This window comes from Hakea prostrata, chromosome 9 (genome assembly GCF_041222555.1).
Source record: "Hakea prostrata isolate BN-2017 chromosome 9, UWA_Hpros_2, whole genome shotgun sequence".
In the NCBI taxonomy this organism is placed as follows: Eukaryota; Viridiplantae; Streptophyta; class Magnoliopsida; order Proteales; family Proteaceae; genus Hakea; species Hakea prostrata.
The window spans coordinates 6,887,647-6,911,627 of record NC_142608.1 but is presented as its reverse complement, the minus strand read 5'-3'; the positions used below and the strand labels follow the sequence as shown (position 1 = coordinate 6,911,627).

Below are 23,981 nucleotides of genomic sequence, written 5' to 3'. Positions count from 1 at the left end.
TGAATACTTTGATACACACTTCTTATCTAATCTTGCAGGAAGGATAGGGAAGGTTATTAAAATTGATTCCACTACGGAGGCTGCCACATGAGGAAGGTTTGCAAGGGTCTGTGTGGAGATAGATTTGCAAAAACCGTTATTATCTAAATTCAGGAGGAAAGGAAGAGTGCATCAAATCCTCTATGAATCGCTACATCTGTTGTGCTTCAAGTGCGGGAAGTTCGGTCATAATCAAGATCAGTGTCCATCTACAAGAAACGAGGATATAATAGAACCTACTACTAATGAAGGAGAGGAAGCCCAAGCAGAGCTGATCAATGCTACAGGTAGAAACAATCTCCCTCCTCTTGATACTTATGGACCATGGATGATCGCCCAAAAACCACGTTACAAGAGGAAAATGATGGGAGGAGGGGAAGCCGGTGGGAGTGATAGAAGGGTAGAGAATTTTGTGGCAGGTGGAAACTCAGCTAGAAGAGTGGTATCCGGATCAAGATTCATGGCCCTTAGTACGGAGAATAACCAAGATATATTGGGAGAAAATCCTAATGTAGTTAAGGAAGTTGATGTGGCCTCATCTCAGCAACTAAATTCTTTGAATCATGACAGACATGTGAAGATTAGAAGCCAAAACAATAAGGATTATAATGTGGTATTGGATGGTAATCAACTTGAGAGACATGTGCCAGAAAAAGAAATTATAGAGCCTCAAACACAGCACCCCTATAGGATACCAGAAGTTTTAGCGAATGCAAAATTCAGGATTGGAAATGAGGACAAGAATGATCAAGTGATAAGCAATAATCCAGTGGTAGCTCCTTCAAATCAGGAAAATCGAAATCCGAATATTCAAAATTCAACACTAACCAATTCTGCCTTAGAGCGGAGTCAGGAAGGAAGGAAAACAAATATATTAAGGGACCATGGGAAGCCACCGAATCATTGCCAAGAACCATGCTTGAAGGATTAGAGGATGAATGATTTATGTGAAAAGAGCAGTGGAGATAATTCCGCTACTAGGGAAGAGATGATGATAGATGGGGAGATCCCCTGAAATAATTGATTTTTAATGATAGTTTTCTGCTGGAACTGCAGAGGAGTAGGGAGTAAAGCTTTCACCTCTGCTCTTAAGCATTACAGAAGTACTTATAATCCAGATTGCATAGTAATTATGGAGCCCCGAATAAGTGGTGAAAGAGCAGCAAAAGTTATACAGAAAATGAAAGGTGTTGCTAGTTATCGGAGTGATGCAATAGGTCTAGCAAGGGGAATTTGGTGCATTTTTTTAAACAGTGAATTGAAGGTGAAGTTACTTCGTGAACACCCCCAATTCCTTTTGTTCGAAATTATGGATAAACATAATATTCCTTGGATTTTTGCTGCTGTATATGCTAGTCCACAGGAAGGCAATAGACGATTTTGTTGGGAAGAATTGGCAACTGCAGCTGATCAGTTTAAACTTCCATGGCTTTTAGCTGGAGATTTGAATGATGTCCTAGATGAATCAGAGGTAAAGGGAGGAGCTGCAGTTCAGATTAAAAGATGTGAGAACTTCAGCAAATATATTAACAGGTGTAATCTTATTGATATGGGAGCACTAGGACCAAAATTCATGTGGTGTGGACCTAAATGGGAGGGTTACAAGAGAACGTATAGAAGACTCGATAGAGGTATGTGCAATGCTGATTGGAGAGTACTTTATCCTGATGCTGTAGTTCGGGTTGTGCCTAGAATTAAATCTGATCACCACCCACTAGTCATTGATTTGTAGCCTATAGTTCAAAAAAGGAAAAAGAAAGTGTTTCGGTTTGAAGCTATGTGGATGACTCATAGAGATTTTCCTAAAGTAATTGCAGATGGATGGGAAAGAAATAAAGAGATTCCAGAAGCCCTTCACTTTTTACAGAATCATTTGGTTACTTGGAACTATAATAATTTTGGGAGTATTAATGTGGCAAAGAAAAGACTACATGCTCGGCTAGGGGGTATTCAGAAATGACTAGCAGATGGATTACTTAACCCTTTTCTCAAGAAACTTGAAAAAGAACTGCGAGCTGAATTGGAAAATCTTCTTGATAGAGAGGAGATTATGTGGGCCCAAAAAGCTAGAAAAATGTGGATGTTACATGGGGACAGAAACACAAAATATTTTCACACTTCAACCATCATTAGAAGACGGCGGAATAAGATTGAAGAACTAAAATCTGATGAAGGGGAATGGATTCGCGATCCAGTTGAGCTACAGGCACATGTCACTGGATTTTATAAAAATCTATTTTTTGAGGAGCAATTAAATAGCCAGGTACTTCACTCCCTTCATTGCTTTCCTACATTAAATCATGATTGGTTATTGTTACTTGGGAAAATGGTTGATGAAGATGAGGTCTACAAAACGGTTAGACATATTAGTCCATGGAAGGCACCTGGTCCTGATGGATTCCAAGCTGCCTTCTACCAAAAATCTTGGGAAGTGGTAGGGCAACAATCACTAGGATGGTGAAAGATGCTTTTGAAGGAAAAATAGATGCCAAATTGAATGAAACATATCTAGCCCTTATCCCTAAAGTGGACAAACCTGAGTTAATTTCTCAATTCTGGCCAAAATTCTAATTAAATAAAAAATAAAAATAAAAACAAATTAGTCATAAAAGTATTAATTTGTCCTTATATTGACTTTTTCTATAGTACAGGAGAGGTAGATGCAAAGTCTCGATTTTTTTGGACTAAAAATGACATAGACCAAACCTCAGGGGTCCAGATGAAAACTACCTAATAAACAAAGACTTATACATAAAAGAAAAACTTTTTTATTTTTTCTGATAATCTCCATTAATGAGAAAAGTTAGTTTACACCTGATGACAGACACAAGAATAAAAGACACTATTGCTGGCGTGATATGTATATATATGATCCGGTGTGAAATCCTTCATCCCTCAAAAGCGACGACCAACAATGAAGCTTTCAATGCTTAGCTTGTAACAGCTTGGCAACTTGTGCAGCCGTGCCTATAAGTCCTGCACCAGTCACGCGACCTCACGAGATATTCCAGCCCAATTGAGCTAGCTAGCCCCACCAATGTAATGACTAGCCGCACAATAGAAACCCAAGAACCCAATTTGGCGTTGAAAAAAAGAGAAGAGAAGGAGAAGGGGATGCTTAGGTTGGATTGGTAGATACTGCTCGCGGGCCAGTGGTGTTGGAAAACAGTTGCAAAAGCTTGAAGAAGCAACAAAAGGCCAACGAAGGAGAAGACCTGTTGAATTTATCATAAACAATCACACAAGAACTCAAGAATTAACGTGGTTCAGCATTCATTGTGAAGCCTACATCCATGGCAGGAAAACCCCAATCAACTTACTCCTGGGGTGAGGTTTCATTATCTTTAAATAGAAAGGAGTAAGAGTTTTACAATAAGTCAAATTCTAACTCCCCTCTCTGCTAGTCTCCTTATAGGTTGGGAGACTAGCAGTTACATTCATAACACTCCCCCTCAGTTGGATCGAAAACATCATTTGAGGTCAACTTGCTCAATGCAATTTGAAACAATCCCTTTGACAGGCTTTGGTGAATACATCGCGCTGATTTTCACTTCTTACATAAGGGGTTTCTATGTTCCATCCCGAACCTTCTCACGAACAAAATGACAATCAACTTCAATGTGTTTAGTTCTTTCATGCACCGGTTGAGGCATGTGTGGCCGCTTGTTGTCGCGCACTTCTGGGTTTTTAGACCTCTCACCCCAATTCTTGAGTAGGGCACCAATCCGGACTAATTCACTGTGGCGACGCCATTGCTCGTACTCGCTTCGCACTAGACGCGACAACATTTTGTTTTTACTTCTCCAAGAAACTAAATTTTCTCCTACGAATACACAAAGCCGTAGTTGATCTTCGATCGTGGGATTGCCACCCAATCGCATCGGCATATCCTTCAATGTTTGTGTGTCCATTATTCTTCATGCAAATGCCCCTTCCTGGAGAGACTTCAAATACGTAATATATGATTAACCAATTCCATGTGCCCTTTGGTAGGATTATGCATAACCGACTTACATAGCTCATCGCATTGCAATGTCGGTCTAGTAATGGTCAGTAAATCAATTTTCCAACCAACCTTTGAAAACAATTATTATCCCGCAATTGAGAATCATCATTGTACCTTACAAGTGTAATCCATAGGTGTGTTGGCTGGTTTCACACCCAATTTGCCGGTTTCCTTCAACAAGTCAAGAACATATTTCCGTTGAGAGTGAATAATCCTTTACTAGACCAAGCAACTTCAATTCCAAGAAAGTCCGTAGTTGTCCCAAGTCCTTGATGTCAAGGTCTTCTTCAAATATTCTTTGAGGGTATTGATTCCTTCATGATCATCTCCGTGATTACAATTTAAACTCGAGTAATTTTACTAACCGATAACAAATTCCGATAACGATGGCACAAATAATGAATCGTCTTGGTTGAAAATAAGTTCAATGTCCCTTGACCTTGGTTGGGCGGTAGTACCATTGGCCGAATAGGAGGATAAGTTTGTAACTTATCGGTGCTCAATCGGACAAGTGGTAGATCGACACATGTTGTCGGTTGCACCCGAATCTACTATAAATGAATTCGAAAAGTAGAGAGAGCAAGGTAGTACCATGAGGCTGATAGTTCTCGGAAGATATAATTTTTCCAAGAGAGTGTTATATTGCTAAAGAACTTGCCATGGGAAGATCTCCGTACGAACTCATAATATCACATACCAATAGAGCAAAATCTCCTTGATCCGATACTTCCACCGAGTCCGGACGCCCAAAACCTTAAACCACTTAACCCCGTACAAAACACTTTCACACAAATCCTGTGGAAATGCTTGTCGGTCCGATAAAACAAATATCTTCTTTCTTTCTTCTTCTCTTTTTTTTTTTCTTTTTCTTCTTTTTTTTTTTTTTTTTCTTCACTTCTTCACCGTTCCTTCCACTCACACACCTTCTTTTTAAAAAAAATCCAAAAAGAAAGATCAAAAAACGTTCCTTCCACTCACACAACCTTCTTTTAAAAAAAAATCCAAAAAGAAAGATAAAAAAACTAATGGGCGTCTCTTCTTCCGGCCTCCTTCTTCTTTTTCTTTTTTTTTTTTTTTCGATTTCAACGGATTGTTTTTTTTTTTTTAACGATAAAACTGGATCAACGATCTAAACCGGATCGTTTTTTTTTACCGATCTAACAAAGCACAAAGAAAAGAAAGGAAACTAAATAAAGAACGCACGATTCTAGTATTTAAATCGTACCTTTGACCAATCAATCAAAACTTCATTGTTCTCCGCCACATATTTTCTCATGATTCTAGATCTCCACACAACTCGACAACAATCTATCGAACCTTGCTCTGATCCATGTTGATTTATCATAAACAATCACACAGAACTCAAGAATTAACGTGGTTCGGCATTCATTGTGAAGCCTACATCCATGGCAGGAAAACCCCAATCAACTTACTCCTGGGGTGAGGTTTCATTATCTTTAAATAGAAAGGAGTAAGAGTTTTACAATAAGTCAAATTCTAACTCCCCCTCTCTGCTAGTCTCCTTATAGAGTTGGGAGACTAGCAAGTTACATTCATAACAAGACCAACATGACTTGGGCTCCTGGGTTCGTCTCTGTAATTGCTTCCACCGTTTCTCCAGAATTCTTCGCCTCCAGCACTTAAGCTTCTTAAGAAGAAGATAACGGCGGAGAGAAGCAAAGCCTTGATATACCATGCATCCATGCCCAGGTCTCTCGTGTAGGGTACACGTTTCTGACTTTCTGATTTGAGTAGTCAACAAATTTAATTTGCTTATGAGACGATACTTCAAAAGGGCTGGTCTCTAAAGTATACAGCACCTTGTTCCACCAAAAGCATGACACATCATGGAAATATCAAATTGTATCCTTGTAATCTTGTTATTTTGAATTCCAACAAGTTGAATCTTGATGAGACAAAATCGGATGGGCTTTTTTACCCAAAAAAGAAAAAGAAAAAAAAAAAAAAAAAAAAAAGGTGAGGAGGATAATGCCAATAGAGATGCAATAAACTTAAAGAGTCTCTTCCCCTAATAATAGTTCAATATAGGAAATTACAATCTATTGAAAGTAGGAACTTCTTAAAATTAATAATGTGAAATTGAAAAGTATCTTCCCCTCAAGACAGTTTAATACTTGGAATTACCACTTATTGAAAGCAGGAACTTCCTAAAATTGTTGCCCTCAAATTGAAAAATAAATAACAAAACTTTTAAAAAAATTACCAAATTGGAAAATAACTAAATAAAGTTAAAAAGCAAAAAAGGAATTGAGATTTCTTTTTTGATAAGAAGTCAACTTTATTAAAAAATAATAAAAGAAAATAAAAAAATACAATGAATTAAAAATATTCGACCATGCAACATCAGTTGCCCCAATACACTCAAAACTTACCAGAGAGTGAGGGCATTGCTTGCTACCTTCTTCTTGTTCATACATTCCCCCCCCCCCCCCCCCCCCCCCCAAAAAAAAAAAAAGACTTTTCTTAGAAAGTAAATGTAAATTGATAACTTCCAGTCAAGCCTCAAAAGACTTGTCAGCTTGCTTTAAAGCCTCTTCCACTAATATATATATTCAATCCACTCGCCTCCAAAATTTCAAAGGCGTTCTGAAAAGGAATAACCATCCGTTGGAATGGGCTAGGAAGACTGACAATGTCCAAACCCACGAACAAAAACTCCTCTTCCTGACTTGGGGTGCGTAGCAAACTCCTTTCCTTTTGGGTTTGGTTGCAAGGCCCAATTGAGAAAACTGACTCACTCCTAATTCTTGTAAATTTGCAATTATCTCCCTCAAGTAATTACTAATTCTTGTGAATTTGCAATTATCTCCCTCAAGTAATTAATCTCCACATTTTGCTTCGATGGATTTTAAACAAACAATTCACCCTTTCACCTAAGGTGGGCCCATAGTGGGTATGTCGATCCTCATTCAGAGGATGATATTCAGATGGGAGTGACAACTCATCTGAATTTTGAGATTGAGAGTTATAAGGGTCAGGGTTTACATCCTTATCCTTATCTTCTTGGATCACTTTCAAAATTTGAATTTGCTAGAGATTGTTCAATCACCTCCCTTGATAGAATAGTTACTATATTTTTCTCCCTTGGATGTAGAACATCCACTTCACCCCTTTTACTTGAGATGGGCCCCATGTGGGACGCATCACAAGTCTATCCTCATAAGAGTGATGATATTCGAATAAGTATGGCACTCTATTTGAATTTTGAAAGTACTTTGTAAAGAGAGGATCTACATCCTTATTTGAATTGCTCTTCAGCTCTTGTTTCAAATTTGAATTTGAAAATTGAGAATATTATTGATCAACACTAGACGTGAGGGATCTGATGTCATCTGATGGTATCTGAGCATCAAAAGGCCAAGAGATCAAATGAATCAAAAGATTAGGAGATCAAAGGAGTCTCAACCACCTTTGACACCTCCTCCTGCCCATAGAGTACTTGCTGAACTAAAGTTTCCACCAATTGAATCCTCTCTCTCCTCCAAATTTCCAGAGCTCGGTGCCCCTAGAGTCCTTCCTAGACCAAAGTCTCCCTCACCCAAATCCTCTCTCTACTCCAAATTGCCAATGCCAATCTCCTATTTTGTTCTAGAAACCTAATTGATTGTGCTTCTGCCAGAGTTGAAATTGTCCTTCACTTGCATTGATCGGCATGGTGTCCAATTCGTTTACAAGAGAAACATTTTAGCAGACCATCCTCATACACCACCTTCTATAGAAAGCTAGACAATATGGAGGATCCCAACTTGCATCTTTTTACTTGTACCTCTTCTACTCTCTTTGCATCGAAGTCCACTTCAACTAAGACAAAAGCAAAATTGCCCAATGTGCCTGCACGAATTCTCTTGTCCAAAGTAACTAGATGACCCACCGTCTTTGCATTGATAATAAAAAAAAATTCTTGCCATTACTCCATTGAAAGATCTAGTAAATAAACCCAAACTAACTTCGATGAAGAGTATGTCGTATGAATATTAAAATTCAGCTTCCAACATTGAACCATGTTGTTCTATTGGCCTATGTTGCGTATAGAACTTCTTCGAGAGCCGGATATTGAGATGACCACCTTAAGAGTTCTCCAACCAAGTTGGAATAACTGAGATGCCTGCACACACAAAGAAAGCAAGAACGGTCCGGCCTAGTTTTGGCCGGGGAACCGCCTCCGACGCTCAAATCAGCCTAGATAACAATAATGGTTCTTGAGAGAGAGTTCTCAAGAACGTAATGAGTAAGTACTCAGATGAAAGTTCTCGTTACCTTTCTCCATGTTGGAGGTAGGTTTATATAGAAGTTACCTGGAGGCGGCGATTCCTTAGATTCCGGATCGATAGTTGAGGAGTGAGTGGAGTAGTGGAATAACGGCTCCTTCTTTGTCGCACCTGATAACGCCGTTATGCGACTCACCTCCCCAATTCTCGGAATAGATATGCTGAGTGTTTATGCGTAACTAACTCTTCTTGACTTAGTCAAGAGAGTCTTCGAGAATGCTAGAGTTGGATATTTTTCCCAAGTGTGGCACTTCTCCAACGAAGAAACGAGCCGCCCAAGAGGGAGGTATCTCTCCCGAATGAGGCCCTCGGGACCTTCTCCAACGAAGAAACGAGCCTGCCCAAGAGGGAGGTATCTCTCCCGAATGAGGCCCTCGGGACCTTCTTCAAGGATGAGTGCACCCGCCCACGGGGGTGCCTTTCTCTCCCGAGATGGGGACTCGGGACTCTAGCTCCCCACAACAGCCCCCATTCCGTGCGTCGGTTTCTCGAGTGTATGGAATGCTTTTCTCATACCTCTTTGAAGGTTTTTTCTTTTGAAGAAATTCCAATGCGTCGTCTTGAATGATAGCCATCATTTCTCTAAAGTCTCGTCGAGTCGAGAGCCCCCGCCGCGGCGGTTCTCCGGGTGCCATTGCCTTTATTAAGGGTGACTACCCGAGTGAGGTCCCAAGTGTGACGCCTTAGAAATTCCATCTCATGAGAGTCTCACTTGGATTTTCATAAGAGGTGGGGAAAACTCCCGAGTGGCTACTCGAGCGAGGTCCCGAGTGTAACGCCATTGAATAATTCCATCTCATGAGAGTCTCACTTGGACTTTCATAAGAGGTGGGGAAAACTCCCGAGTGGCTACCCGAGCAAGGTCCCGAGTGTAACGCCATTGAATAATTCCATCTCATGAGAGTCTCACTTGGACTTTCATAAGAGGTGGGGAAAACTCCCGAGTGGCTACCCGAGCGAGGTCCCGAGTGTAACGACATTGAATAATTCCATCTCATGAGAGTCTCACTTGGACTTTCATGAGAGGTGGGGAAAACTCCGCTCGAGTGGCTACCCGGCGGGTCCCGGGGGTCCTGTAACGCCATTGAATAATTCCATCTCATGAAAGTCTCACTTGGACTTTCATGAGAGGTGGGAAAACTCCCGAGTGGCTACCCGGCGAGGTCCCGAGTGTAACGCCATTGAATAATTCCATCTCATGAGAGTCTCACTTGGACTTTCATGAGAGGTGGGGAAAACTCCCGGTGGCTACCCGGGGGGTCCCGAGTGTACGCCATTGAATAATTCCATCTCATGAGAGTCTCACTTGGACTTTCATGAGAGGTGGGAAAACTCCCGAGTGGCTACCGAGCGAGGTCCCGAGTGTACGCCATTGAATAATTCCATCTCATGAAAGTCTCACTTGGACTTTCATAAGAGGTGGGGAAAACTCTCAAGTGGCTAGCGAGGTCCCGAGTGTAGCGCCATTGAATAATTCCATCTCATGAGAGTCTCACTTGGACTTTCATAAGAGGTGGGGAAAACTCCCGAGTGGCTACCCGAGCGAGGTCCCGAGTGTACGCCATTGAATAATTCCATCTCATGAGAGTCTCACTTGGACTTTCATAAGAGGTGGGGAAAACTCCGAGTGGCTACCCGGCGGGTCCCGGTGTACGCCATTGAATAATTCCATCTCTGAGAGTCTCACTTGGACTTTCATGAGAGGTGGGGAAACTCCCGAGTGGCTACCCGAGCGGGTCCCGAGTGTACGCCATTGAATAATTCCATCTCATGAGAGTCTCACTTGGACTTTCATGAGAGGTGGGGAAAACTCCCGTGTGGCTACCCGAGCGAGGTCCCGAGTGTACGCCATTGAACTCTCTTGGGTTCTTCGTTGATTTGAAGAGCGCTCCTGGTTCTTAAGCTTGTTAAGAACTCTCCGGGCTCTTCTTAGACGCTCTTGGGTTCTTGAACTTGTCAAGAACTCTCTTGGGTTCTTCGTTGATTTGAAGAGCGCTCTTGGGTTCTTAAGCTTGTTAAGAACTCTTCTGGGCTCTTCTTAAGAACGCTCTTGGGTTCTTGAATTTGTCAAGAACTCTCTTGGGTTCTTCGTTGATTTGAAGAGCGCTCCCGAGTTCTTAAACTTGTTAAGAACTCTCCTGGGCTCTTTGTAAGAAATGCTTGTGTCTTCTTCGCTATAACTTTCTTTTCAAGAAAAAGGATGTCAAAAATGGAGACGTAGACTTTATTGAGAATCAAATGGTCTTTCGACTTGCTTGCATTTTCCGACATAGTCCACGGCATCTTTTCGAATAGTCGGCCAATAAAGGCCTTGGCGTATTTTTTGTGGGCTAAAGCACGACCTCCCATATGCGCTCCGCATATTCCTTCGTGTACTTCGGCTAAGGCATATTGAGCTTGAGAAGGGCCAACACACTTTAGAAGAGGCTTGTGACCGATCTTTTATAAAGTTGTTCTTCAACAATGGTGAACTTCGCTGCTTGATTTGTAACTCCTTAGCCTCCTTGACGTCTTCCGGAAGGATATCGTTCTTCAAATATGATATTATTGGGTTCATCCAACTAGGCTCTTCTTCAATATCCATTGCCTCGCCTCCCGAATGCTGGAATTTCTAACTGTTCAATATAAACGGCTGGCCTGGTCAATATTTGGATAAAGCCAACTTGGATAACTCGTCTCTACTTCATTTTCCTTTCTCGACTTTGCTTTATCTCAAGATGATCGAAATAATGGCGACAATCATCAATTTTGGCTAGTAATTTGCCATTCTTGTTTCCTTTGCCTCGTACACCCACGAACTTGATTCACGATCACTGCAGTCGCTTCGACTTCCAATTCTCGGACTCTTAGGGCTCGCAGTCTTAATCCTCTAGTAGGGCTTCATACTCGCTTCATTATTAGAGGCTTTAGTTGAATCTTAAAGCATAATGAATAGTGAATCCATCCGGGCTGATAAGCATTAGTCCGCTCCACCCACTCCCCGAAGAGTTGCTCCCTCCTGTAAGTCCATAACTCGACCGGTGATTTTTTACTCCCAACTAGGCATGCTATTCTCAAGAATGAAGTCACAACTTGTCCCTTTATGGCTGGCGTTCTTCTCAATTTGATACTCCTCAACTCAATAGCCCATGTGACCATTCTTCCGGCTAAGTCGTTTCGTAGTATCTTCTTCAACGAGTTGGTCAAGACTACAATTGGATGAGCTTGAAGTACGGTCGTTTCCGATGCGTTACAAGTGCTAAGGCTTGTTTATCCACATCCGGATATCTGTCTCGCATCTATTAAAACATGACTTATGAAATAGATAGGGCTTTGTGTACCTTCTTCTTTTACTAAGACCGCGCTTCGCCTGGATGGCTAAGTAAGTGAATAATTGTTCTCCGTTGAGGTCGCTAGAGAGGTGGAGTCCAGCTTCTCCTTCAATTTCTCAACGCTCCTTCATCTCCTTTCCTTTGCCTTCCCAGCTCTTTAGAGCTTTGAGAGCAACTTTCTCACCGATCGTGGATAAATCTTTCTCTCTCTTTCGTTGCATTTTCTCACCTCCTTGCCTCCATCTCGCGGCTTTGTTTTCTCCTTTCCTCAATTCCTCTTCGGATACCATAAACCCAAGGAATTTTCCAGAAACTCCGCACATTTCTCCTTTAGCCTCATCTGTTTTCTCAGTATCAAAACTTCTTCAAGATCTTCCAGATGACTTCTTCGACGATACTCTTTATGAGCATATCATCCACATATACTTCCATATTTCTTCCTATTTGGTCTTTGAAGACTTTGTTTACCATTCTCCGATAAGTGCCCCGCTTCTTCAACCCGTGGCTTACTTTATAAAGTAACTTTCTCGATCCTCTCCTTCCTTCTCTCCTTGGATTCATCATATTTGATTATATCCCGAATCGTCCTGAAGCTCAATACTTCATGTCCTCTGTCGTCGATCGGTCGTCCGGGTGGATCATCCTTTGCTCTTTATTCAAGTCCGTTAATCTGTCACATTCTCCATTTCCGTTGGCTTTCTTCACCATGACTACTTCCAACCGTTGGCATTCTATGGGTTTTATAAACCCTTCTCTAGTTTCTCCACTTCTCCGATCCTTTTCTCCTTCCTTCTTTTTGGATCATTGGAATTGCATCGTCCCTTATCCATAAGCTATGTTCGCAATTCTTCGATCTATTCCGGCATGTCTTCGCCCCATCGAATACATCTAGATTGTTTTGGAGAAACTCTGGTTCTTCCTTGAATTCGTGTTGTTCACCGTCTAGTCCCTCTCTAAGATCCATGGTTGTTCCTCGCTTTTCACTTTCCTCTCTAGCTTCTTCATCCCTCTCCATTTCAATACTCTTTTTCCCATCTCTCCTTTTTTGACTTTCTTAAGATAATTCACTAACATTTCTAGTCCTGTCCACTCCCACTCCCCTGTGTTGGACTTCAACTTCTATGTTTGGGACCACCCCCCTAAGGCGTTGTTGCCTCCGGTCTTGTGCTGAAGGTCCCCCACCTGTTTCTCCCATCCCGGGTCCTCCTTAGATCCAATTGATGTCCTTGTTCCCCCCACCCTTGTGGTCCCTGGGTCTCATCTCGTCCTCAAACTTCATTTCTTATGCTTCATAAGATAGTGTCGTCCTGTCTCGACTCTGACTTCTGTTTCCATTTACTTTGATAACTATGCATCTCTTCCCCTTGAGATCTTCTCTTTTTATCCTTCTTTCTTCTTTTCTTCTCATCATCCAACCCTCCTTGCTCTTCTTTGGATTCTTCCTGTTTCACTTTGGAAACTCTTTTCTCTTTCTTTCCCTCTCCTTTTTTTGCTTTGTTTCTCTTCCTATCTTTCCTTCTTTCTTTTCTGCCCTCCTTTTCTTCCTTTTTTTCCCTCCTTTCTTCTCCTCTTTTCTTTCCTATCTTCTCTCTTTCTCCTTCTTCTTTCTCTCTTTTTCCTCTTTTTTTTCTCCATTCTCTTTCTTTCCAAACTCCTTTTTGTCATCTCTGCCTTTGTTCTACCTCTTTCTCCATTTTTCTTTTCTTTTCCTCTTTCCTCTCTTCTTTTCTTCTTGTGCTCCATGTCCTCCTTTCTTGGCATCCTCCTCTTTTTTCCCTCCATTCTTTCCCCTTCTCCACTCTTCTACCTCATGCCACTTTATCGTCTTGGGTAGTCCCCTCTTTTTTTCTCGCTTCCTCTTCTTACTCTCCTCCTTTTCTTTCCTTTTTGGATCTTGGCTCCTTTTATCCTGGTGCTTCCTTCTCTCTTCTCCTCCCTCCGTTTAATACTTATTTCCGGTTCTTCCCGGTGTTCTTGTCTTCCCTTCTTGGGTTCCTATCCCACTCTTTTTCTATCTTCTCCCTTTTCTCCTCTTGTTGTCCATGAGAAGATCCATTTGCTCCCTCTTTTGTCTGTGCCTCTTCTGACTTTCTCCTTCTTGCTAACTCCTTCTTTTTTTTCTGTTTTTCTTCCTCGACCGATCCTCTCGGGGACGTGGCTCTTCAATATGCACTCCTTGAGATCTTTCTCCAACTCGTTCGGCTGGCCTTCTTGGTATTCGGGATTTCTCCTTTCTTCATTCACCGGACGTTGCCTATCCCGAGTCCGACGGACGGCTTCACGCCTTCGTCCCTCTTGGGAGTTTCCGGGGTCCGGATGGTACCCCGATCCGATGGACTAAGCCTCGAACAACTCCTTGGAGTTCCAACATTTGTTGTTGGACTTCTCTTTGCATATTCTGCAAATCGGCTACGGTCGCTGGAATTGGAGGTTGACTCGAACCGCCTTCTCCAAATGGAGTTGGAATAGTTAACGGGGGATTCTCCGGAACTCCTTCTTGACCTTCCTCTCGGAATAGGAATTTGTCGATCTAGAGAAGGGAGAGTTTGTTCTTCAACACGTCCGTTTCGTCTCCCTTTCTCTCGCTCGAGTGAGAATTTGAGAGCTTGCCACCTGAGGTGTGGTACGTCTCGTCATGACTTTTTGTGACGATTCCCACAGACGGCGCCAAATTGTTGCGTATAGAACTTCTTCGAGAGCCGGATATTGAGATGACCACCTTAAGAGTTCTCCAACCAAGTTGGAATAACCGAGATGCCCGCACACACAAAGAAAGCAAGAACGGTCCGGCCTAGTTTTGGCCGGGGACCGCCTCCGCGCTCAAATCAGCCTAGATAACAATAATGGTTCTTGAGAGAGAGTTCTCAAGAACGTAATGAGTAAGTACTCAGATGAAAGTTCTCGTTACCTTTCTCCATGTTGGAGGTAGGTTTATATAGAAGTTACCTGGAGGCGGCGATTCCTTAGATTCCGGATCGATAGTTGAGGAGTGAGTGGAGTAGTGGAATAACGGCTCCTTCTTTGTCGCACCTGATAACGCCGTTATGCTGACTCACCTCCCCAATTCTCGGAATAGATATGCTGAGTGTTTATGCGTAACTAACTCTTCTTGACTTAGTCAAGAGAGTCTTCTGAGAAATGCTAGAGTTGGATATTTTTCCCAAGTGTGGCACTTCTCCAACGAAGAAACGAGCCTGCCCAAGAGGGAGGTATCTCTCCCGAATGAGGCCCTCGGGACCTTCTTCAAGGATGAGATGCACCCGCCCACGGGGGTGCCTTTCTCTCCCGAGATGGGGACTCGGGACTCTAGCTCCCCACAACAGCCTAAAATGAAGGGGTTGTCATTGTTGGCAACTTAAGTGGGTTTTGATATGGTACAGCAACACACAAAAAGGTTCCGAGAGAAAGAATCCAATTCAAATAAAGAAAACTCAAGAATCCCGTTTTTGAGGGTCTCTGTCCAGTTTTGATCAACCTCTTCATCGAATGGTCATCCAGTGTCTGATTGAGCCGATTTTTGGAGGAGAGCTTCACGACTTCTTGATCTTCAAATCCAACGGTGGGATTGTTCATTGGAGATCTCTAAGTTAGTCCGATTGGTACGTCAAACACTCCTTGTTTAAGTCGATAGGAACTCGAGTTTGACTCAAACTCGAGTCCAGTTTGATCAACCTCTTCATCGGATGGTCATCCAGTGTCCGATTGGCTGATTTTTGGAGGAGAGCTTCAAGACTTCTTGATCTTCAAATCCAACGGTGGGATTGTTCATTGGAGATCTCGAAGTTAGTCCGATTTGTACGTTAAAACACTCATTGTTTAAGTCGATAGGAACTCGAGTTTGATTCAAACTCGAGTTAAATTAATCTATAAAAGGAGAGCAAAAAGGAGGACGTTTTGAGGAGCTTGGGAATAGCGTGGGGTCGAACCAGAAGCGTTGGTTGCTATGGAGATCTGAGCTTGGGAATAAGAAGTCTTTGCTTTGTTGAACAAGAAAGAAAGTGAAAGAGAAGAAAGAGAAGCAGGAGAAAGAAGGGAACATGGTTGTTGGCTTTTTAAAGAGAGAAAATTGAAAAGATTGAAAAGAGAAAAAAAGGAGTTGGAGAAAAAGAGAAACAAGTATTGTTACCATGCATCTTACACAAGTTGAGAGTGGTGGTACACTGTCTGGTAGACCCAGCCACATTGTGGTGAATTTTTGAAGACATTGATTCACCCCCCCTCTTAGTGTCAACCTGGGAATAACAAACCATCATAATTGCGAGTCCAACTTAAAGGGGCTCTGTCGCCAAATGCTGTCATGTTATTCTAATTCCTAAACTGAAAAATGACATAAATCTATCTTGAAGAATGCAAAAACAAAGGGGATGTAAGCTTCCACATTTGATGAACTTCTTTTCATGCCATATCTATTGACGCAAAACAAAAATATATCAATTACGAAAAATTGTAAAGATTACGTTCTTCCTCGTAAGCAGATTGAGAGATGACAATACGCCTAAATTTTCCCACACTAATTGGATCCGAAAGACTGTTCATTGAAAAATTCGATCCTCCCCCAACAACCCTTGCATTGGTCATCTTCCTAACGGGTGCCTAAATAACCCATTCATCATCACCTTCTCTTGTCAGAGCAACTGCCCGAAAAAGCCTCCCTACTCCTAGCAACATTCTTGTATTGCCTTGTATTTGAATCTCTATTTTGAGCTTCGTCTAGGGAGAGGAACGAGTTGGTTTCGGGGTCGTCGAGAAGAAGAGGAATAAAGGATTTTCTTTTTCTTTTTGGACGGGTAAGAGAGGAAGGTAAGTTTATAACATTTATTTTATTTTGATAAGAGAAAAAAATGATTTAGCACCTTAGCTTTAGGGTTAATTTTCCCCTAATTACTAAGGGTAGTAGTGTAATTTAATTTAAAGTGTAATAAGTAATATACAATTTCAGGGAAATTTTTGAGAAAAATCAAATATGCCATATCATCACTGAAATAATGGAACTTAACGGCAGTGGGCATTAGTAATTATGCTACAATATATGGGGCTACAATAATTTTCCTAAATAAAAAGTATGGATTATTTGTTTGTCACTTCATGTTTTATTTTTTATCTTATTTATTTGATTTTTTAAGCTTTTCTAAAATTGTAAATACTTTTGGAAATAACATACTTATATAATTTTTTTGGTGAATACTAGTTATACCATTTAAGAGAAATAAAATAACATCAAAAGTTTTTTCAATAAGATAGCAAGCCACTAAAAGAAATCCCACCATAGCACACCAATCTTTCTAGTGCATATCCAATGGCTATAGGATATCGAGATGTATGTTTTAGGTACTTTGGATAGTTGAGGAGTTGGCTCAGTTGGCAAAACCCCGATTTATATTTAAATTATATGTTAAAAGCTTTCCTCCGAAGATATACACGTAAGCTAGACCGAACAAATCTCAGTTCCAAAAAGAAAATAAGAAAAAATAATTTGATGAATTTCTTCCAAACATATTGCTGATTTTTATTATTATTTTTTTGTACAAAAAATATAATATGAAGAAAGTAGTGCGAAACACAAGGCCGAGTTATACCAAAATCGTGGGCCAAGGGGCAGAGACATGCCAAACTGTCAGACATGATACAAATAGGACTTTCCAGTCCAGGAAGTCAACAAAGCTTTTATTCTTCTTTGGAAAAAAAAAAAAGAAAAATTACAAGTGATAAGCTGAGAACATAAATTCACTACATCATCCAAAATCAGTTGAGCAATGATACAAACTGAAGCACCATATTGCTGTAAATTAGAAATCACTTGTTGATATCAGAGAAGACAAACATAGAATTGAATCCCAATTGAAGACGAAGTTGCAGCACTTCCCTGATTGCAAAAGATTTATCAACAACAACTTCACCAAAGACATATGGCTTTGTAATAACCGAAGACATCCTTTGCCCTTACCAAACAATAAAACCTAACCTACTTTCCAATTGTCAACCAAGTGCAGTTGCAAGAACTAAAAGTGCATAACCATTTTGCTTCAGTTATCTTTGGGTGCAACATGTTCATCACCAGATCCAACATATGTAACCTCAAAGGTTTTCGACGGTTGAGGAACTGCTTACCCATAACCTTCATAGAAGCCCTTGCTCTCGAGGAAGGTCCGGCTACAATCATCACTTTGTCCATGGATATAAATAAAGAAGAAGTGGCCGGCCCCAATACACTCAAAGCTCACCAGACTAAGGGCATTGCTTGTTGCCTTCTTCTTTATATCTCTTACATTCCAAAAAAGAATCTTCCATGAAAATTAATATACTATTAAAGGATTGCTCAGTTGGTAATGACATGCGCCTCTTGTGAAGGGGCCATGGGTTGAATGCTCCTTATGATATATATAATAGTCCCCACCCCTTTAAATAAAGCTACCAATTCCACACAAAAATAAAAAAAATAAAAAAAAATAAAAAGAAGAAGAAGAAGAAAAGAAGAAAAGAAGAAAAGAAAGAAGAAGGAGAAGAAAAAGAGAAAAAAGAAGTGCCAATCATGCTTTGAAAAATAGGACAATATCAATACACTCTCTTCGAGAGATGACAATAAAGAAATTAATTTGAAAAAGACGAATGAACCGAAGAAACCATATTTTACTCTCAACCAAATCAACAATCCAAAAGGGCAATTTTCACTTTTCACCCTTCATTGAAGTGTATCTGTTTGATCAACTAGAATGACCCTTTATTTTAAACATGATTTGGGAGGGCAAATCCCTTATTGTTGCAGTCACCGCTGCCACCTTGAGAGAGAGAGAGAAATCAATTATTTGGATACTCCTCTCATTATAAAATTAGACTTTTATGGATTAAATTATCAGTCATATTTTAAGAAACATTTTCTCCATCTGTGAAAGTTAAATTGGATTGACATGTACTAAACAAGAGAAATAGACACTGATATTGACATGACATTTTCGTCAATTGTTCATTGGCTAACTTAAGGAAATCTGAAAAGTCAAATCAAGATTTAAGCATCCATTATTCAAATTCTCCTGCTTGCATTAAATTAGGGTAACTTAGACTTTACATTTTCTTATCGAGGCTCTAACCTGGTGATTGACATTTTATTTATTGATTGACTTGATCCGGCATCCTCCATATTTTGTCTTACAATAAACTTGTCTGGTTCTATTCTGTTTCGCATAAAAAATGCAGGTTGTGAAGGTGATGGAGGAGTTATTAAGTAGCTACTCAACATAAGGACTACATTCACCATAGTGGGCCTATCATCTACATTTTCTTGAACACACAATAAGCCAATATGAATGCATCTCATCACTTCACTTGTTGAATAATTTCCTCTCAAGATTGGATCAACCAACTCCAATGCTGTTTCTGCTTTCCAATGTCTCCATGCCTACAAGATACATATACAAGTCATTTGGGTCAGCAGAATTGCTTATCGGCTATCGTATAGGAAACTTAAGGAACAAGTATTTTTTTAGTAGTAGCATAAGTAGCAAATATATTATAAGGAAGGAAAAAGTAGAGCAAAACTCCATGCTTACATAGCTTATAAGGTCCTCTGCATACTCTGTTTGATAGAAACTACTGTTCTTCTTTCCACTTATAATCTCCAAAACTGATACACCAAAGCTGAAAACGTCTGATTTCACTGAGAATTGTCCGTGCATTGCATACTCTGGAGACATGTAACCACTGCAACCAATTTATAAGGATATAAACAACTAAAGTTACTTGGAGATCAAATCTATTAGGTAATATTAATCATGTCTCCCTGCTAGATTAATTTTTGTTAGTCGCTAGTCTAGCTTCAAGGCAAAACCACAACTCTTCTTCCTTAAGCTACCTCTATTTGATGCCTAAGAAAAATTACATTTTCATGTTAAGCAATTTCAGGTGGGCTGAACCATCTTCATGATGAAAAATCATACAAGTTATTTTCAATTATGTATAACAGCTTGCAAGTCAGGTGTGAAACAAGACTTGCTATAAAAGATATTTCAGCTAGCAACCCTCTTCAAAAAAATCAAGTCAGTTAATATGATCCAACAAACAAGTCTATTACTATATCTATTTCATCTATACTTTTGTTAAACAAGGTAAAAGAAGCTGTAAAAGAAATACTTTTCCTCATCAAGCTAGGCCAGCAGAACCTATAATATTAGCCAACATTCCATGCAAATGTGAATGCATGAAGCAATAAGAATGAAGCTTACTAAGTCCCGACTATTCGATTTGTACTAGCTTCAGTTTGGCCGGCGCCAAAAATTCTTGCCATCCCGAAGTCTGAGATCTTTGGATTCATTTCCTCATCTAGCAAGATATTACTCGCTTTGAGATCCCTATGAATAATTTGAAGGCGGGAATCTTGATGAAGATAAAGAAGCCCCCGAGCAGTCCCTTCTATGATCTTGTAACGTCTCTGCCAATCTAACTGCATCCGTTTCTTAGGATCTATAATCATCCACATAAAACATGGAAAACAATTTAGGAAATGATTAAGTTAATGGATAGTTCATCATGGGAAGCTGGTGTGTGGACATGTATACCAAAGAGGTGAAGTATCATGAATTTCAAATTTTAGTACTTCATTTACATAGAATGGCAATGTATAACTCATGGAAATAAAATGAGAAAAATTGATTAGCAAGGAAAAAAGAGTTGTATGAGTGTGGGGCAAACCAAATAGGAAGTAATCTAGGCTTCTGTTGGGAACAAACTCATATATCAAGATCTTCTCTTCTCTCTCCAAGCAAAATCCTAATAGCCTAACTAGATTGCGGTGTTGAAGCTTTGCCACTAACACAACCTCATTCTTGAACTCTTTTGCACCTTGCCCAGAAAGTTTCGAGAGCCTCTTGACAGCAACTTCTTTTCCATTAGGAAGTTTACCCTGGTTCCATAATAAATGATTAGCAAACGTATATAGCTAGTACATTTGGTGAGTTCAGGTTTTGAAGTCTAGAGAGTGAGAGATCTAATTAGCTGCAACTTTTTCCCTTCAAGTGTTAATCCAGTTAAAATCATTGTGTTTATAAAGAATATTCAGTATAAGTGTCAATATCCTTTGGTGATACTAGCCTTGTGACAGAAAGGGGCAATCCTAAACAGTGGCTAATGGTTAGATAAATAAGAAAAGATTATCGGACAGACAATTTGATTCAAGATTAATTGTATCACTATGGCAATGAAGCCTACTTCAATTACTCCCAATTAAGTTGACCCCAGTGACCCAAATTTCTATTTAATGGCTCGAAGAAATTTGAAATATACAAGAATTAATTGTAGTTTGATTAGTATATAATTGTAACTTCCTCACTAGTTCTTAATCCTCACCTTGTAAACGTCGCCAAAACCCCCTTCACCGATCTTATTAACCGTGGCAAAGTTTTCAGTGGCTGCAACAACTGTATTAAAATCAAATTGCAACGACTCTGGAGTTATAATTGCGTTCTCATCTGCGCAGAAGCCATCATTAGTGGAAGATAAAATAAAAAACTTGATCTTTCAAGAAAATGTGGAAGATTATTAAGAACTGCTGCCTTCTTCTGCTACGTCAAAGTAGGTGATATAAATATGCAAGATTGCGTCAAAATCTTAAATCTAGGCTATCTCTACCTCCAACTTCAAGACTGAATTGACCATGCAATCAAGTTTAAGGAGTCAAGATACTGAACTTTGGATAATCAAGAAAATTAAGCTTGTTTCCAGGTCCAGCGACTAGAATTATTTAAGGGTCTAGAGGTGGGGGAAAACAGCACAAATAAAATCCTAGCTTGTATACCATTTTCCAGCCTCTCCTTTGATGGGTTCTTTTTTTTCTTCTGAACTAGCAAACAATACAAGAGAACAGAGAAAAGTATCACGCCTGCAGTGGTAACTGGCACAACAATGGGAACAATGTGTCGTCTAGACGAGCTTCCTTGTTCTGCATAACAAAAAGAAATATCATAAAAATAACTTCCACATAAAAGTTTCAGGCTAAAATTTACACTTGAAAAAGAATTTTAACCAAAAGAAAAAGATTTTGAACATGATCAAATAAGATTAATGGTAGGAAGATGGGTACACCTCTCTTCTGGAGGGAGTGTTTTGAGGTCCCGTTAGATTAGATGAGCTTATATCTACAGAACTATATATTTGGGAAATAGGGTGATCCCCTATTTCAGAGGTGGCTAACTTACGCTCAATCATCATTTAAAAAAAGGGGAAAAAAAAAAAATGCAAGCTGATTTTCTTTATATGATATGTTAAATAACTCACGAGGATTGGTACTTCTGTTTGTCGGAGAAGGAGGCGGCGGTGGCGAAACAAGAATAGGCGAAGGAGTCGGTGCTGAATCTGAGCCTGAGATTCTGTAGAAAAGGTAAATTTCAAACCTGACAACACAATTCCCATTGAAAAGCCTCCCACCTTTTGCGCTACTTAAGAGCTCAAGGACAGAAGAAATTGCGCGAGATAGGCAACTGCTGCAATCGTCCCGTGTTATATCAGGGCTGCACTGTCCCAAACAATACAGATTTTGGTATTGGGTAAAACGAGCTTCTTTAGTGGCGAAGTGATCAGAATTGGAAGCAACTTCAGTTCTGATCTCGATCAATGTATTATTCAAGAGCTCATAAAACAAAGTTGGGTTGGAGATGTTCTGGGTATTATACATGAACACTGTAAAGGATTCGTTGTAACTGAAGAAGAAGGGCTGGTTGGAGTAGCGCAACGTACACTCATCGTACCAAATGATTGCCACTTCCCGGTTCGGGCAGAGTTGGACGATATCTTTAGCTGCGTAGTTAACGCAACCATGGCAGACATCACTAGTGACGTCGCCTCTGCAATAGTATTGGCCATAAACGTAATTGGGACTCTCTCCTTTAATGGAATTACCATAGCTGTTGTTGGAAGCTGCCTTGTTAGAAAGCACAGAGAGGAGGGTGTTGAGGTTGGACTCGTAGCTACTGTTGGATGCGAATAGAGTTGTATTGGAGCAAATATTGTAGAGGTAGTTAGGATCAGCGAAGCTGTGGCCGAAGCAGCTGAACAAGAAACAGAGGAAAACGACTGTGGCTTTTGAGATAGTACTGTTGGTAAATGCTTCCATCGTCTCCAAATTCTCTACTACCTCCAACCTCTCCCGCTATGAATTCTTTAATCTCAGAGTTAGGTCGGAACACGCTTACTAAAGCTTGAAGAAGCAAGAAAGGGCAACGAAGGGGAAGAACAACACGGCTTTGGCTCCTGGGTTCATCTCTCTAAGTGCTTCCACCGTTTCTCCCAAATCTTCGCCGCCAGAATTTTGGCGTGTCTTAAGATGAAGATTTTGGCAGAGAAGAAGCAGATTCTTGATTTATTCAACGTTTTTCCTCGGCCGTTAACTCTCTGGATTTCAGGGCTTACGATGAAGATGATGCCAGAAAAGAAGCAAAGTCTTCGTCAACCCTTGCCAGGAAAATTTGTCTACTTGAAAATGAAAGCATTAATTACGCAAAACATACCTAACAGTCTAACACACAATCGGACAAAAGAAAAGGAAATCATGGTTGAAAAGTAATTTTTTTATTAAAAATTAATATAGTATGTTACGGATGCTTGAAATACCGTTTCCCAACGGTTGTCATCTATGATGTCATCCATAGGTTTGTTAAGGAAGAACGGTTTTTTTTTTATTTAAAATAGCTTAATATAGTCTTTTTCTTTTATTATACTATGTAATTCTCGTCTTGTTTAAAAAAATAGTTTACTAATTTGGGGCTTTCAAATTAAAAAGTACAAATAAAAAAAATGTAGCGATATTTTGCGAGAAAATAAAAAATTAGCAATGTATCGGTGATTTCAATGGTATATGGTCAAATTTTTGTAAATCTCATTTCGAATGGATTTTTCAGTTTGGTGAGTAGCAAACCGGCAAAATCTCGCCATGCTTTTCATCGAAATTTCTTTCCATGGTCCTACCTGACCTGAGACAGTAGGTTGTGGGGAACGGTTCCTCATGATTACACGTGTTTCTTTGCCGATAGACTAGTTTTGGTAGAAAGGACTCTTAAGTTTGAATACTTAACAAATCTATCCTTGTACAGAGATCTAGAAAACATAGATCCTCTACCCACAAAGAGGCAAATATTGGATTTTTTTTTTTTTGGTAAAAGGTACTTTGAATTAGAAACTGGAAAGAAAAGAGAGATTACATCATCTGATAACGCTTTCCACAAGTGTCATCTAAAACTAGTTCGGACAAGCCACGTGGGAGGTTACAAGGGTCCAAGACGGTTTCCGAAGAAGCCGTAGCAAAGCTAACAAGAAAATCAGCACACATGTTAGATTCACGGACATGATGGATGA

General features: G+C 40.1%; 2 protein-coding genes across 2 annotated transcripts in view; both read right to left on the bottom strand.

The window, feature by feature from the left end:
- LOC149004353 (cysteine-rich receptor-like protein kinase 10) overlaps window positions 1-23,981 on the bottom strand; it is a 49,474-nt gene that overhangs the window by 11,661 nt on the left and 13,832 nt on the right. The gene's annotated exons all lie outside the window — the stretch shown is intronic.
- Window positions 18,484-23,028, bottom strand: LOC149004354 (cysteine-rich receptor-like protein kinase 10). The gene is made up of 7 exons (XM_089167980.1): window positions 21,909-23,028; window positions 21,430-21,573; window positions 20,982-21,103; window positions 20,328-20,538; window positions 19,862-20,099; window positions 19,190-19,340; window positions 18,484-19,038 (listed from the first exon to the last, which is right to left on the bottom strand). Exons 1-7 carry the CDS (start codon window positions 22,741-22,743, stop codon window positions 18,715-18,717), a joined length of 2,025 nt encoding a protein of 674 aa, XP_089024106.1. The 5' UTR covers window positions 22,744-23,028; the 3' UTR covers window positions 18,484-18,714.

What these genes read in the sequence shown, in the direction of transcription:
- LOC149004354 (XM_089167980.1), bottom strand. Translation starts at nt 22,743, where the DNA reads ATGGAAGCATTTACCAACAGTACTATCTCAAAAGCCACAGTCGTTTTC. An exon ending in AAACAGAAGTACCAATCCTC is followed by an intron (nt 21,574 to 21,908) that starts GTGAGTTATTTA and finishes TTTGTTATGCAG; the next exon opens with AACAAGGAAGCTCGTCTAGA. An exon ending in AAAGGAGAGGCTGGAAAATG is followed by an intron (nt 21,104 to 21,429) that starts GTATACAAGCTA and finishes GCTTCTGCGCAG; the next exon opens with ATGAGAACGCAATTATAACT.